This window comes from Stegostoma tigrinum, chromosome 11, assembly GCF_030684315.1.
Source record: "Stegostoma tigrinum isolate sSteTig4 chromosome 11, sSteTig4.hap1, whole genome shotgun sequence".
Lineage (NCBI taxonomy): Eukaryota > Metazoa > Chordata > Chondrichthyes > Orectolobiformes > Stegostomatidae > Stegostoma > Stegostoma tigrinum.
This window is the reverse complement of record NC_081364.1, coordinates 62,576,991-62,590,542: the sequence shown is the minus strand read 5'-3', so window position 1 is coordinate 62,590,542 and position 13,552 is coordinate 62,576,991. Positions and strand designations below refer to the sequence as shown.

Below are 13,552 nucleotides of genomic sequence, written 5' to 3'. Positions count from 1 at the left end.
TGGGATCCACTGTACCCGGTGTGGCTTCCTCTACATTTGGGGAAACCAAGCGGAGGCTTGGGGACCGCTTTGCAGAACACCTCCGCTTGGTTCGCAATAAAGAACTGCATCCCCCAGTCACAAACCATTTTAACTCCCCCTCCCATTCCTTAGACAACATGTCCATCATGGGCCTCCTGCAGTGCCACAATGATGCCACCCGAAGGTTGCAGGAACAGCAACACATATTCTGCTTGGGAACCCTACAGCCCAATGGTATCAATGTGGACTTCACAACCTTTAAAATCTCCCCCTCTCCCACTGCATCCCAAAACCAGCCCAGCTCATTCCCTCCCCCCACTGCATCCCAAAACCAGCCCAGCTCATCCCCTCCCCCCACTGCATCCCAAAACCAGCCCAGCTCGTCCCCGCCTCCCTAACCTGTTCTTCCTCACCTATCCCCTCCTCCCACCTCAAGCCACACCTCCATTTCCCACCTACTAACCTCAGCCTGCATCCTTGACCTGTTCGTCCTCCCTGGATTGACCTATCCCCTCCCCACCTCCACACCAAAACTCTCCTCCCCACCTATCTTCTCCTCTATCCATCTTCAGTCCGCATCCCCCCTCTCCCTATTTATTTCAGAACCCTCTCCCCATCCCCCTCTCTGATGAAGGGTTTAGGCCCGAAACATCAGCTTTTGTGCTCCTGAGATGCTGTTTTGGCCTGCTGTGTTCATCCAGCTTCACATTTTGTTATCTTGAGTTGCCACTGAGCAGGCTTAGAGTACAGGCAAGTGGTGTTGGACTTACTGCAGACAATCAAGTTGGCTGTGACAACTGGCAGGGTTTGGGGGTTGTCAGATCATTACTGTTCGAAGTACTTTTTGAGGGGGGGTGGGCTACACTTTCTTCTTGCAGGTGGCCTTCCATGAGCCTTATGATGCCTAAAAAGGCTACCCCATCATATCCCACCAAGAAAATGCTCTCCATGCATGGGAAGGTGCACATTTCCAGTGGTAGAATGACAGTAGTGGTGGGTAGAGGTCCTGAGGGGACTGTAAGTAGCGACCCAAAGGCCTCAGCTGGCTTAAGAGCAGGCAGGCTGGCCAACTATTTTGCTACTGGTAAAGAGCTTGCAGCAGAAGACTAGGAATATGGCGCTATCCTGCTATTCAACAAATTTTTACACTGGAATCAGGGTACCAGTGGGTTAGGATCAATGATCCTTAATCAATGTCAGTCAGTGCTTGCGTGAGGGACTGGGCAATAAATATGAGGATGTCACCACCTGCCCTTGCTTTTAAACTACTGTCCTTTCTCCCTGTGACTCCATTTCCAAAAACACCCCGCACAACCTCTGGTTACCTTTGTCCTGAGTCCTCCATGATTGTAAGATTCTGAAGGTGCTCTAATGGCAGCAACCCAGGTCTCCTCTGTGTCGCAGCTGTGTGAAAGAGCTGACAAACTCCAACGGAAGAGAAATTCTTGATGGGTAAGACTGGGTTGCTGATTTCAGGTGAAAGTATGTTGAAGGCCAGTCCAAAGCCCGTTTGGCTTGTGGTTCAGTGGGCATTCCCTGGAAGAGGCAGCATGGGTCTCTAACTAGCTGTCTAATCAGCATGCAAGATCTCTGGCAGCTCTTCAAGATTTCACAGCTTTCTTGAATTATAATGTTGTAAGACTATTTTTATGTGGAATATAAACTGGAAGTAGTAAAAGTTTGGACACCGCTATGTGGCAGAAAATGTGATGGGGTCCTTTATAACAAGTCAAAAAGTGGAAGTCTTTGGTGTTCACATATTGGTTACTTAAGGTCATGTAACTTTCCAAGAAGAAGGATTTGTTATTTTTGAGAGACAAGCTGCTACCAAATGCCTTTGGATTACAGCGACTGCCTTTGGATTTTTAAGTTGCAGTTTGTCACAGACCTGAGAAGAAGCAGTTGAACTCAAAACAGAAAGCCTGCAAATAAAAAAAACTTTCCATTCTCACCAACCCTGAGTGAAAAATAAGACTCAAAGACTTCTGAAAAGAAGAATTTCTAATTCAAGCAAGGACCTTAGTCAAACAGATCAAGGATCAAACTAATTGAGTAAATACTGCTGTTCAACAGTCAACAGCCACCAAAAATGAAAAGAACTGCAGGAAACTCATTTCATTCCACCCTTGTGGTTTGGGCTCTTGATTCATAAAAGCTTTTATTGTTGTTTGCCTATGTTTTCTACCATGAGTGATCTGCCTTGTCCATCCTATTTGTTAATTAATATGTGTGTGTGTGTGTGTTTGGATTTAATGGGAAATAATTTTAGTTTACGTTATAATTAATAATCCATTATGTTACCTGTTACGGGATGCTTTTTCAATAAATAAATAAGTGTTGCGTTTATTGATGAAACTTATGCAAGTTTCTTTGGTCCTAGGTAGCAGTCAGTCAGGAAAATGAATGATTTTAATCGATTCAACTGGTTATTCAGATATTTGTGATGGCTCATGATTACCAGAGCACTCCTCCCATTATTAGCAACCTTCCACTCATCTGGCACTGATTCTGTGTCTCAAAGACATAATGATTGAGAGCAATGCCTCTGCTTTTTGATCTTTGCCTCTTTCAGCAACGTAGGGTATATTGCTTTTGGGTCAGGTTACTTTAACAACTTTCAGTAATGATAATTATTTTAGTAATCATCTTTATCTGCTCTTGTACTGTCTGTAAATCCCTTCTCCCATTTTAGAAGTTACACTAAACTTTGAAAAGAGAACAGTGACAATTGTACTGCACTAGTATTCCAGGTATCCAAACTATTTTTCTGAGACATGGGGCCACATATTACAAAAATGTTCATTTTTGGGAGTTGCATGGAGGGTTTCTCTTTGTGAGATCTAGCAAGTTATCTCATGTAATTCCCTGCTGCTCACCTCAGTATATATGTACTATGCCCCTACAGTACTATACAGGGCGCCTAGCAGCAGCAGAAGTACTCCCTGCTGCAGGAACTCCACAAGATTTGTGCTGCTGTTGCTGGATGTAAAGCCCAAGTATGCACTAGGTCAAATTCTGCTAGCCAGGAATAGCCCTTCGAAGTTCAAGTAGTGGAAAGAAACAATATTGCATCCTTGTTTCCAAGCACTGGTGCAACCAAATGAAGAGGGGGATCAGTTCCCCTCTTTTTAGCATGCAACTATCTGATTTCAATTAACTATACTTTGGTAAATATTGACAGAGCCAATTAGCAAGCAGAAGAAAGAGAAATTTCATTATCTATGTTCCCAAGAAAACAATTATGAAAATCCAACAGTGAGAGTGAGACAGCCTTTCATGTTCTACTTTTGTGGTTCCATGTTCTTCTCTCTGCTCTGCTGTTCAAAAGCATCTGATAAAATATTGCTCAGTGTATATTCCAGAGTGAGTTTTGAGAAGATTTGTAGCTCAGGTTGAGGTTCTGGATGTGAGTTTGCTCGCTGAGCTGGAAGGTTCGTTTTCAGATGTTTCGTCACCTTTTTTTACTTGAAAAAATATACTTTATTCATAAGATGTACAAAAAATAAAACATATTTATACACCTACCCAGTCATGCAAGCCGCTCCGGGTTACCCAGGAGGTACATACACCAACTAAAGGAAAAAAAAACAAAGAAGAAAAGAAACAAAGCAAAGAAAATACCCCGGCAGTCGTCTCCCCGCACAGTCCCAGTTGGCCCCCTCACCAGTTGGGGAAGGCGCCAGCTTGGCCCAGTTACCAGATAGGGCCCTTTTTTCTATTCTGAATGAGGGGTTTCATACCGTGGTCTTTCCCCACCGCGCCTTGGCGGCGGCTGCCCCAAGCTTTAGCACGTCCCTCAGCACGTACTCCTGGACCTTGGCGTGCGCCAGTCTGCAACACTCGGTCGGGGTCAGTTCTTTCAGCTGGCAGACCAGCAAGTTGCGGGCAGACCAAAGAGCGTCTTTCACCACATTGATGGTCCTCCAGGCGCAGTTGATGTTGGTCTCGGTGTGCGTCCCGGGAAACAGCCCGTACAGCACGGAGTCCCGTGTCACGGAGCTGCTCGGGATGAACCTCGACAAATACCACTGCATCCCCCTCCAGACCTCCTGCACATGGGCACACTCCAGAAGGAGGTGATCGACAGTCTCGTCTCCCCCCGCAGCGGCCTCGAGGGCAGTGTGTGGTGGCGCAGAGATTCTGGACATGCATAAAGGATCTCACTGGCAGAGCCCATCTCACCGCCAGCCAAGCAACATCCTTGTGCTTGTTTGAAAGTTCTGGTGATGAGGCATTCTGCCAAACGACTTTGGCAGTCTGCATGGGGAACCACACGACGGGATCCACCCTCTCCTTTTCCCGAAGGGTCTCGAGGATACTACACGCTGACCACTGCCTGATGGCCTTGCGGTCAAAGGTGTTTCCCTTCAAAAATTTCTCCACGAAGGACAGGTTGTACGGGACAGTCCAACTACTCGGAGCGTTCCGCGGCAACAAGGCCAGGCCCATCCTTTGCAACACCGGGGACAGGTAGAACCACAGTAAATAGTGACACTCGGTGTTTGCGTACTGAGGATCTACGCACAGCTTGATGTAGCCACACACAAAGGTAGCCATCAGGGCAAGGGTGGCGTTCGGTACGCCCTTTCCCCCATTTTCCAGGTCTTTGTACATGGTGTCCCTGTGGACCCGGTTCATCCTCGACCCCCAAATGAAGTGCAAGATGGCCCGGGTGACCGCAGCGGTGCAGGTCCAGGGAATAGGCCAGGCCTGCGCCACATACAACAGTACCGAAAGCCCCTCGCACCTGACAAACAGGTTCTTGCCCGCGATGGAGAGGGACCGGATCGTCCACCTGCCCAGCTTCTGCTTCAGTTTGGTGATACGCTCCTCCCAAGTCTTAGTGCATGCCCCAGCTCCACCGAACCAAACACCCAGCACCTTCAGGTAGTCTGTCCTGATGGTGAAGGGGATGAAGGAGCGGTCGTCCCAGTTCCCGAAGAACATGGCTTCACTCTTACCCCTATTGACTTTGGCACCCGAGGCCAGTTCAAACTGGCCGCAGATGTCCAACAGCCTACTCACCAACTAACAATCGGTGCAGAAGACAGCGACGTCGTCCATGTACAGGGAGGTCTTGACCTGAAGGCCTCCGCTGCCTGGGATAGTCACACCCTTCAGGCTCACGTCCTTCCTGATGGGTGCGGTGAAGGGCTCCACACAGCACACGAACAAGACAGGAGAGAGCGGGCAGCCCTGCCTGACTCCAGATCTGACGGGAAAACTGTCCGATTCCCACCCGTTGATCGAGACTGCGCTAACGATGTTGGTGTAGAGCAGTCGGATCCAATTGCGGATGCCCTCCCCGAACCCCAATTTGGAGAGGATGTCCCTCATGTAAGCATGAGAGACCCTGTCGAAGGCCTTCTCCTGGTCCAGGCTGACGAGGCAGGTGTCCACCCTTCTATCCTGCACATAGGTGATCGTATCCCTGATGGGCGCGAGGCTCTCAGCGATCTTCCTGCCCGGCACAGTACAGGTTTGGTCAGGGTGAATCACCGACTCCAGGACAGACCTGACCCGGTTGGCTATGACCTTGGCCAGGATTTTGTAGTCCACGTTCAATAGTGAAATGGGACGCCAATTCTTAATTTCTTGCCTCTCCCCCTTCCTCTTGTAAATGAGGGTGATGATGCCCTTCCTCATGGCCTTGCACACTTCCCCTGCCCGAAGCGCACTATCGTACACATCCAGCAGGTCCTGGCTGACCAGGTCCCACAGAGCGGAATACAGCTCGACCGGTAAGCCGTCGCTCCCGGGAGTCTTATTCCTCTCGAAGGACTTGAGGGCTCTGGTCAGCTCATCCAGGGATATCGGCCAGTCTAGCCACTCCCTCGTGTCGTCGTCTAAGACCTCCGTGATAGACGACAGGAACAACTCGGAGGCCGTGCTGTCCATGGGCTTCGCGTCGTGCAGTCCAGCATAGAAGGATCTGCTGATCCTTAAAATGTCAGGCCGAGATGACGTCACTGAGCCGTCGTCCTCCTTCAGCCAGCTAAGCACGGAGCTCTCTTTGTGCACCTTCTGAAAGAAGAAACGTGAACACATCTCGTCCTGCTCCACAGAGCGGACCCTGGACAGGAAGATTATCCTGGAGGCCTCCGCGGCGAAGAGCGAGGCTTGCTGGCCCCTCACCTCGCGGAGGTCCTCCGTGACATCGACCCCCATTAACTGCAGAAGGAGCAGATTCTGCATCCTTTTCTGGAGTCGCGACAGCTTTCCCCGCCTCTCTCTCGCCTTCCGAACACCCTTGAGGACAAAGAACCTCTTGATGTTCTCCTTCACCGTCTCCCACCAGTCGCCTGGAGACTCAAAGAGGGGTTTCACGGTTCTCCAACCAGTGTACTCCCTCTTAAGCTCCTCGACGTTCTCTGGGGTCAACAGAGTCGTGTTGAGCTTCCACATCCCCTTGCCGGTCTGCTGGTCGTCCTGTAAGTGACAGTCGGCCAGCAGGAGGCAGTGATCGGAGAAGAACACCGGCTCGACACCAGTGGACCTGACCGAGAACGCCCGTGACACAAACAGGAAGTCCATCCTTAAGCGGATAGACCCGTCTGGCCACGACCAGGTATATCTCTGCTGCGCTCCGTCTGCAGGGGTGCTGAAGATGTCGAGCAGCTTGGCGTCCTTCACCGTGACCATCAGGAATCTGGACGTGACGTCCAGTTGACTCCCCCCACCCGCTGTCCCCACGCCGGATTTTCGATCTGCATCGATGATGCAGTTGAAGTCTCCGCCTAGGATGACCGGCCTGGACGTAGCCAGCAGGGGTGGAAGCGACTGCAGGACGGCCAACCGCTCACTCCGTACCGCTGGGGCGTACACGTTGATCAGCCTCAGGGGAGCGTTCCTATAGGTGACATCAGCCACTAGGAGGCGCACCCCCACCACCTCCTGAACTTGAGAGATGGTGAAGTTGCACCCCCGCAGCAGGGTAGCCAGGCCCGAGGAGCGACAGTTGTTACCCCCCGACCAGATTGAAAGTCCACAGGTCCAGGCGCCGGACCATTTCCCGTACCTGCCGAGGTGCGGTATCCCACGCTCCTGCAGAAACAGGAGGTCCGCCTTGACAGTGGTCAGGTAGGCCAACATGGACACACATCTTGCGGTGGACTTAATGCTGCGCACATTAATGCTCGCAACTCGTACCCCCATTGTGGACAGTGACCGCAGTACCCTCCCCAAGTCCAAGGTCCAGCCCCTCCATCTGTCCCTTCATGCCCATTGCCCGGGCTAACTGCTGGACGCTCTCCCGGCTCAAGAAACCGTCCGTGCTGCCTTCCGGGTGGCATTCCCCCGTCGGGGGTACGGAGGCAGGAGAGTCCGGCTCTGGGTCAGGCTGGAGACATGCTGTTTCCTCCTTCACGCCTGAAAGTTCCGGGGGCCCTCCAGGGCCCCAGCGACGCGTGGCTGGGTGTCGGAGGGAGCCTCAGGATGCCTCCCGTCACCTGGAAGCGGGGTGCTGCTTTCCTTCTCCCTTGAGATCTTTAGCTTCTGCTTTGGGCGGCCTCCTCCAAATCTCTTTCGTCAGAGGAGCTCTTATAACCCCCCTGTAGCTGCCTCTTCCCGCCTGATGGTTGCGGTGCCTGGGCCCGCCGGCGCGCCTTCCTCCTCGCTTTCCGGACCGTTGTCCACTCCCCTGGGTCACCTGTTGCCTCCTCCATTGACTCCGGGTTGTCGGGGGGGAGCGGAGCCTGCAGGGGCGCTTTGCTGGCCTCGGGTCCGTCCTGCGGGGCTGGGCCCTCCTGCATGACCTAGCCCTCCTGCACATTAGGGGGGTCCTTGCAGGGCCCTGGTGCCTTCCTCTCCTCCGGTAGGGCTGGCCCCGCATTGCCCCTGCCAGCGACCTGGGCGTAGGTGGTCCCCCGCTGCGGGCATGCCGTATACAGGTGGCCCGCTTCCCCGCAAAGGTTGCAGCTTTTCTCTTGTGGGCAATCCTTTGCAAGGTGTCCCTCCTCCCTGCAGATGATGGCTTTGCAGTCGGTCACCACGTGACCTGACCTACCGCAGGCATGGCAGACTTTAGGTTGCCCTGCGTAGGTCGGGTAGCCCTTGCTCCAGCCGATCACAAAGCTGGACGGTGGGTGTACGATGTTCCCGTCCGCGCCCATCCTCAGCATTACCTTGACCTGCCTCTTACTGGTCCAGATGCCAAAGGGGTCCATGATGTTGGTAAGGTCCCCTTCCACCTTCACGTACCTTCCAAGGAAGGTCAGGACATCAACTGCTGGCACATGCAGGTTGTACATGTATACAGTCACCATACGGCTCCTGTGCACCGTCATCACGAGCAGCGGGACAGCGGTCAATACAGAGAGGGGGCCCTCACCTCCTTTCTCCATGAAAACCTCCAGGAAGCGCTCGCAAAGCTTGGCGCTCCTGAAGGTTACATCGTAAAAACCTCCTCCGGGGAAATCCAGCAGGCAGTAAATGTCTGCAGCAACAAACCCACAACAGTCCAACAGGACCCTCGTCACGAAGAAGGTGCGGTCCACAGGTGCACCTTCATCCACCTTCTTCACGGAAACGCAGATGGTGTTCTGGACCCCCTGACCCGGAGCACAAGCACTCGCCGCAGCCATTGTTGCAGGTTGGCTGCTCCCCTGAACCAGCGTTAGGCCAAAGCCAGCATTAAGATCCACCAGTTGCAAGGGTGCACAGCCAACCCAACGTCTTCCTTCCACCTCCAACGCAGTCGTGCTCTCCTCTTCTCGGTCCACAGAAGAGTGGGTCATTATTTTGTTCCGGATGTAAGCTGGTTCACTGAGCTGGAAGGTTTGTTCCTAGATGTTTCATCACCATTCTAGGTAACATCATCAGTGAGCCTCCGATGAAGCACTGGTATTATGTCCCGCTTTCTATTTATCTGTTTAGGTTTCCTTGGGTTGGTGATGTCATTTCCTGCATTGGTGATGTCATTGCCTGTTCTTTTTCTCAGAGGGTGGTAGATTGGCTCCAAATAAATGTGTTTGTTGATGGAGTTCCAGTTGGAATGCCATGCTTCTAGGAATTCTCGTGCCTGTCTCTGTTTGGCTTGTCCTAGGATGGATGTGTTGTCCCAATCAAAGTGGTGTCCTTCCTCATCTGTATGTAAGGATACTAGTGATAGTGGGTCATGTCGTTTTGTGGCTAGTTGATGTTCATGTATCCTGGTGGCTAGCTTTCCAGAGTGTAACTCCATTGTCTTTCCAAGTTGGCTAATTAGCAAGTGGGCCTTTCTGTTCCTAATATGTGAAATTAGCATGCACATATGAAATAAACAGAGATGTGAACTTTTGACTCTGACTCACTTACCTGGATTTAATGTCTTCAGACAATGTAGCTAGCCTTGTTTATTCTCCATGAGTCTCATGAAACATGCCTCAGGTATAAAAGTCTTATCGTAGTCTTATCCAGATCTTTTTTAGCCACCTTGTGAATAGGGCCCTAGCCATCTGCTCACCTTGTAAGCTTGAACCTGATGTGGACATTTCAAAATTATCCCATGTGGTAAAGGATAACCTGATCAAATCAGCATGGTGTATATTGTGAAAACTCAAATAGGCTCATGTCCTTTTCGTCTTGACTGGTGCCCAGTCCATCTCAGATTATCCTGGAAGGGGAAGGTATCTCAAAAATATGCATAGGGAAAGCTAGCTGCTTCATGCTTCTAATATGCAGTAAATGTTGTTGTGGTGTTCTCCAATAATACAATGCTGGCAACAAGCCAAAATGACGTTTTGCCTAGGGATTTAAGCAATCAATCCCACAGTTTCCCAAAGTGACAACACATATGGTGATCAAGATGATATATGGCATGCTTGCCTTCATTGGTCAGGGCATAGAGTAGAAATATTGGAAGTCATGTTGCAGCTGTACAACACATTAGCAATGCCACATTTGGAACATTGCATAGTCTGCTCAACACACTACCAGAAGGACTTGGAAGCTTTAGAGAGGGTACAGAAAAGGTTTAGTATGATGTTGCCTGGTTTGGAAGGTGTTAGCTATTAGGAGAGACTCGAAAAACTCGGTTTGTTTTCGCTTAAACATTAGAGGTTGAGAGGCGCAAGCATGGTGGGCCAAAGGTCTTGTTCCTGTGCTGTACTGTTCTCTGTTCTTTGCACTATACAAATGAGTAATGTGACATATGAATTTCAGTGCTGGTGTGATGCCAGGAAACTAGGCCTTTCATCGTAATGACTGGCAAACTGTATCACACAACATGTCCAGTTGACCATTCAAAGTGGTCAGAACACTACTTGTGCTCAACCAGATTGTGCTTGGAAGCTTCAAAAAAGTATATCTTCCACTAAATCTGATCCTGCTGTTGGAAATCATTCATTAAATAACCTAGACAAAACTAAGATTTATAATGAAAACTAATTTAAGATCATCAGCTGGAGTCACAATGTAATGCATTATGTATGCTAGAAGCTACATCCATAAATATGCAGGACCCTATCTTATGTGGGCCAAATAAATTTGTCAGTACATTGCATCATTTTCAAAACAAGGGCTTCATGGAGACAGCCAGACTCTGCTGCATCACCACGGCAACACTCTGACAAATCAGATCTATCTATAACAAAGAAAAAACAATATAGCACATGAACAGGACCTTCCACCCTCCAAGCCTGAGCTGACACATTTTTCCTGTCCTTACTAAAATTGTCTTCACTTACAGGATCCATAGCCCTCTATTCCCTTCCTATTCATGTTTTCATCCAGGTGCTTCCTGGATGCAGCTATTGTGTCTGCTTCTACCACTACCTCTGGCAGCATGTTCCTGGCACTCACCACGCCTTGTGTGAAAAATGTGCCCTGCACCTCTCTTTTAAACTTCTGCCCCACCACACCTTGAATCTGTGTCCCCTAGTAATTGATCTCTCCATCCTGGGAAAAAGGCTCATATTTTTCATTCTATCAACGCTATTCATAACCTTATAAACTTCTATCAGATCGTCCCTCAACCTCCTGCGTTCCAGTGAAAACAAACCCATTCTAACCGAGAACAAGAAAAAAGTTGCTGGAAAAGCACAGCAGGTCTGGCAGCATCTGTTGCCAGATCTGCTGAGCCTTTCCAGCAACTTTGTTTCTGTTCCTGATTTACGGCATCTGCAGTTAATTCAGTTCCCATTCTAACCAACCTTTCTTCATTGCTAAAATTTGCCAGACCAGGGAACCTCCTAGTAAACCTTTCCTCTACCTTCTCCAAGTATCTACATCCTTCTAGTAGTGACCAAAACTGTATGCAATATTCCAAGTGAGGCCTAATTAATGTTCTATAAAGCTGCAGCATAACTTGCCTATCCTTACACTCAATGCCCCTTCCAATGAAGACAAGCATACCATAGGTCTTTTTTATTACTGTATCTACCTGAGATTGTCATCCTACCTTCAGTGATCTGTGGACCTGAACAACCATATCCCTCTGCGTATCAATACAATACGCCTAAGGGTTCTGCCAATCACTGTATAATTTCCACCTGTACTTGACCTTCCAAAATGCTTACCTGTCTGATCTGAGAATTAGTTCGACAGTTAACTGTTCTTGCTGCATCTCTTTGCCAGTTATGTTCCAACCAATCAGCACCCTCTTCTCAATCTGTATAAAATCATGTCCCTTTTTCAAATCTGATTCTTGCATCTTGATTAAGAGTATAAAACAATTCTAATCTCCTTTGGCAATGTTTAAGTTATAGTAGAATCTCCTGAATCTAATAATGCTGTTATATTTTAGAACATGTTAGCCAATGGGCCACTTCAACAATACGTATTAATTTAGGTTCAACAATCTATCTCAGTCTGTTTCTCATGACAAAGAATACAGAAAATAATGAAAAGAAACAGTGACAAATTAATCAAAATTGGTGCAAGAAGCAATAAAAAAAATGCATCATCATGAGTTTAAAACATTGATTCAAAACATCCTAACTGTGTAATTTCCTCTGTACTTAAATGGTGTTTTTCATGCAGTGTGTGAAATACACACATAAAGCAAAGCACTCCGTGGGAAATATTTAGTTCTAAAAATACAGCACTGGCTGAAAAATGCTAGTAAATTTATCATGGGAATCTTACTTGAAGTTGCTGTTAAGAAGGTCTTCTCCCCATTTCATATCATCAGTGCAGTTGAGAGAACTATGACAGCCATCAAGGATCATTTGAGTGTAGTTGACAAGAGAGTCTTGCACAAGGTAGCGGAGAGAATCCTGAAGGTTGTATTTTATCATTTCCATCAGCATGTGCAGCTTAGATTTGCGATAAACCTCCCAGTTAGATTCCCGTAAATTAAACCAACCTTTACGGACATCCCATAAGCTGCTACGTAGAACTTTCTTCAATGTATTAATCCAGCTATCACTAAGAAATAACTGTATCTGAAATACAAAAAAGACAGCAGAGCCATTATCACTTATTCCTAATGAACACTTTAATCTAACAATTGTTATGTCCATTTTTCAAAAACTTAAGGGAGTTTGTTGTAAGAATCAAATGTCTCTCCATAAATCATGTATAATTATAACTTAATCATCCTTCTCTGTGATGAATAACAAATAGTACTGCTACTGTCTTTGTAAGCTTTCCTTTGAACGCTAAATGATATATATTCTTCTAAAATATGTTTTTATCAAATTAATTTCTACCGTCTGTTACTAAATTTTTAGGTCATTTAGAAGGTCATTTTTTTGGATGAAGACATCCACCAATTGTTCATGTGGATGTCAAAGAGGGCTATAGCACTTTTTGAAGTGCAAGGAGTTCCCCAATGTTTCGTTTACACCTATCCTTTAATCAGCTGACATAAAATATATCAACTGTTCATTCATCTTGGTGTTGTTAGCATGCCCTTGTAAAGTACAAACTGACTATTGTAGTTTGTGTCTACAAATAGTGACTAAACTTACAAAAGTAATGCAATGTCTGTCAAGTGCTTCAGATCATGCTGAGGTGTAAGGCACCATACACGCAAGCAAATAAAAGCAAAATACTGCAGATGTAGGAAATATGAAATAACAACAAAAAATGCTGGCAAAACTCAGCAGAGCTGGTAACATCTGTGGAAGGAGAAAGAGGGTAACCAGGGAGAGAGTGGGCCCCAATTAGAGATCAAGGTCGCAACCTATGTGTGAAGTTGGAGGCCAATAGTAGGAGATTCAGTGAGTACTTTTATTCATTCATGGGATGAGGGTAATGGTGAATTGGCTAGCATTTATTGCCCACTCTAGAGGGCAGTTAAGAACCAACCATATTGCTGTAGGTCTGGGATCACATATTGTCCAGACCAGATAAGTATGGTGGTTTCCTTCCCTAAAAGACATTAGTGAACTGTTGGATTTTTCTGATAACTGACAATGGTTTCATGAACTCAGGAGGAGGGACTGTGAGATTCTTGAGCAAACTGACATAGGGAATGACGTGGAATTAGAGGTTTTGACTGGCTCAAAAGTAAACAAATTCCCAGATCTGGATGAGGTGATCCCAGGCTGTTGTGGGAGACGACGGAGGAAATTACAGGAGCACTGACTCAACTGTTTAAATCTTCTTT

General features: G+C 47.8%; 1 protein-coding gene across 1 annotated transcript in view; it reads right to left on the bottom strand.

Moving 5' to 3' along the window:
• Positions 1-13,552, bottom strand: part of dnah1 (dynein, axonemal, heavy chain 1) — a 392,016-nt gene that overhangs the window by 317,033 nt on the left and 61,431 nt on the right. Inside the window, exon 11 of the mRNA XM_059649497.1 lies at positions 12,085-12,383. Within this exon, the coding sequence (XP_059505480.1) occupies positions 12,085-12,383 (299 nt within the window). The remainder of the gene's footprint in view (positions 1-12,084; positions 12,384-13,552) is intronic.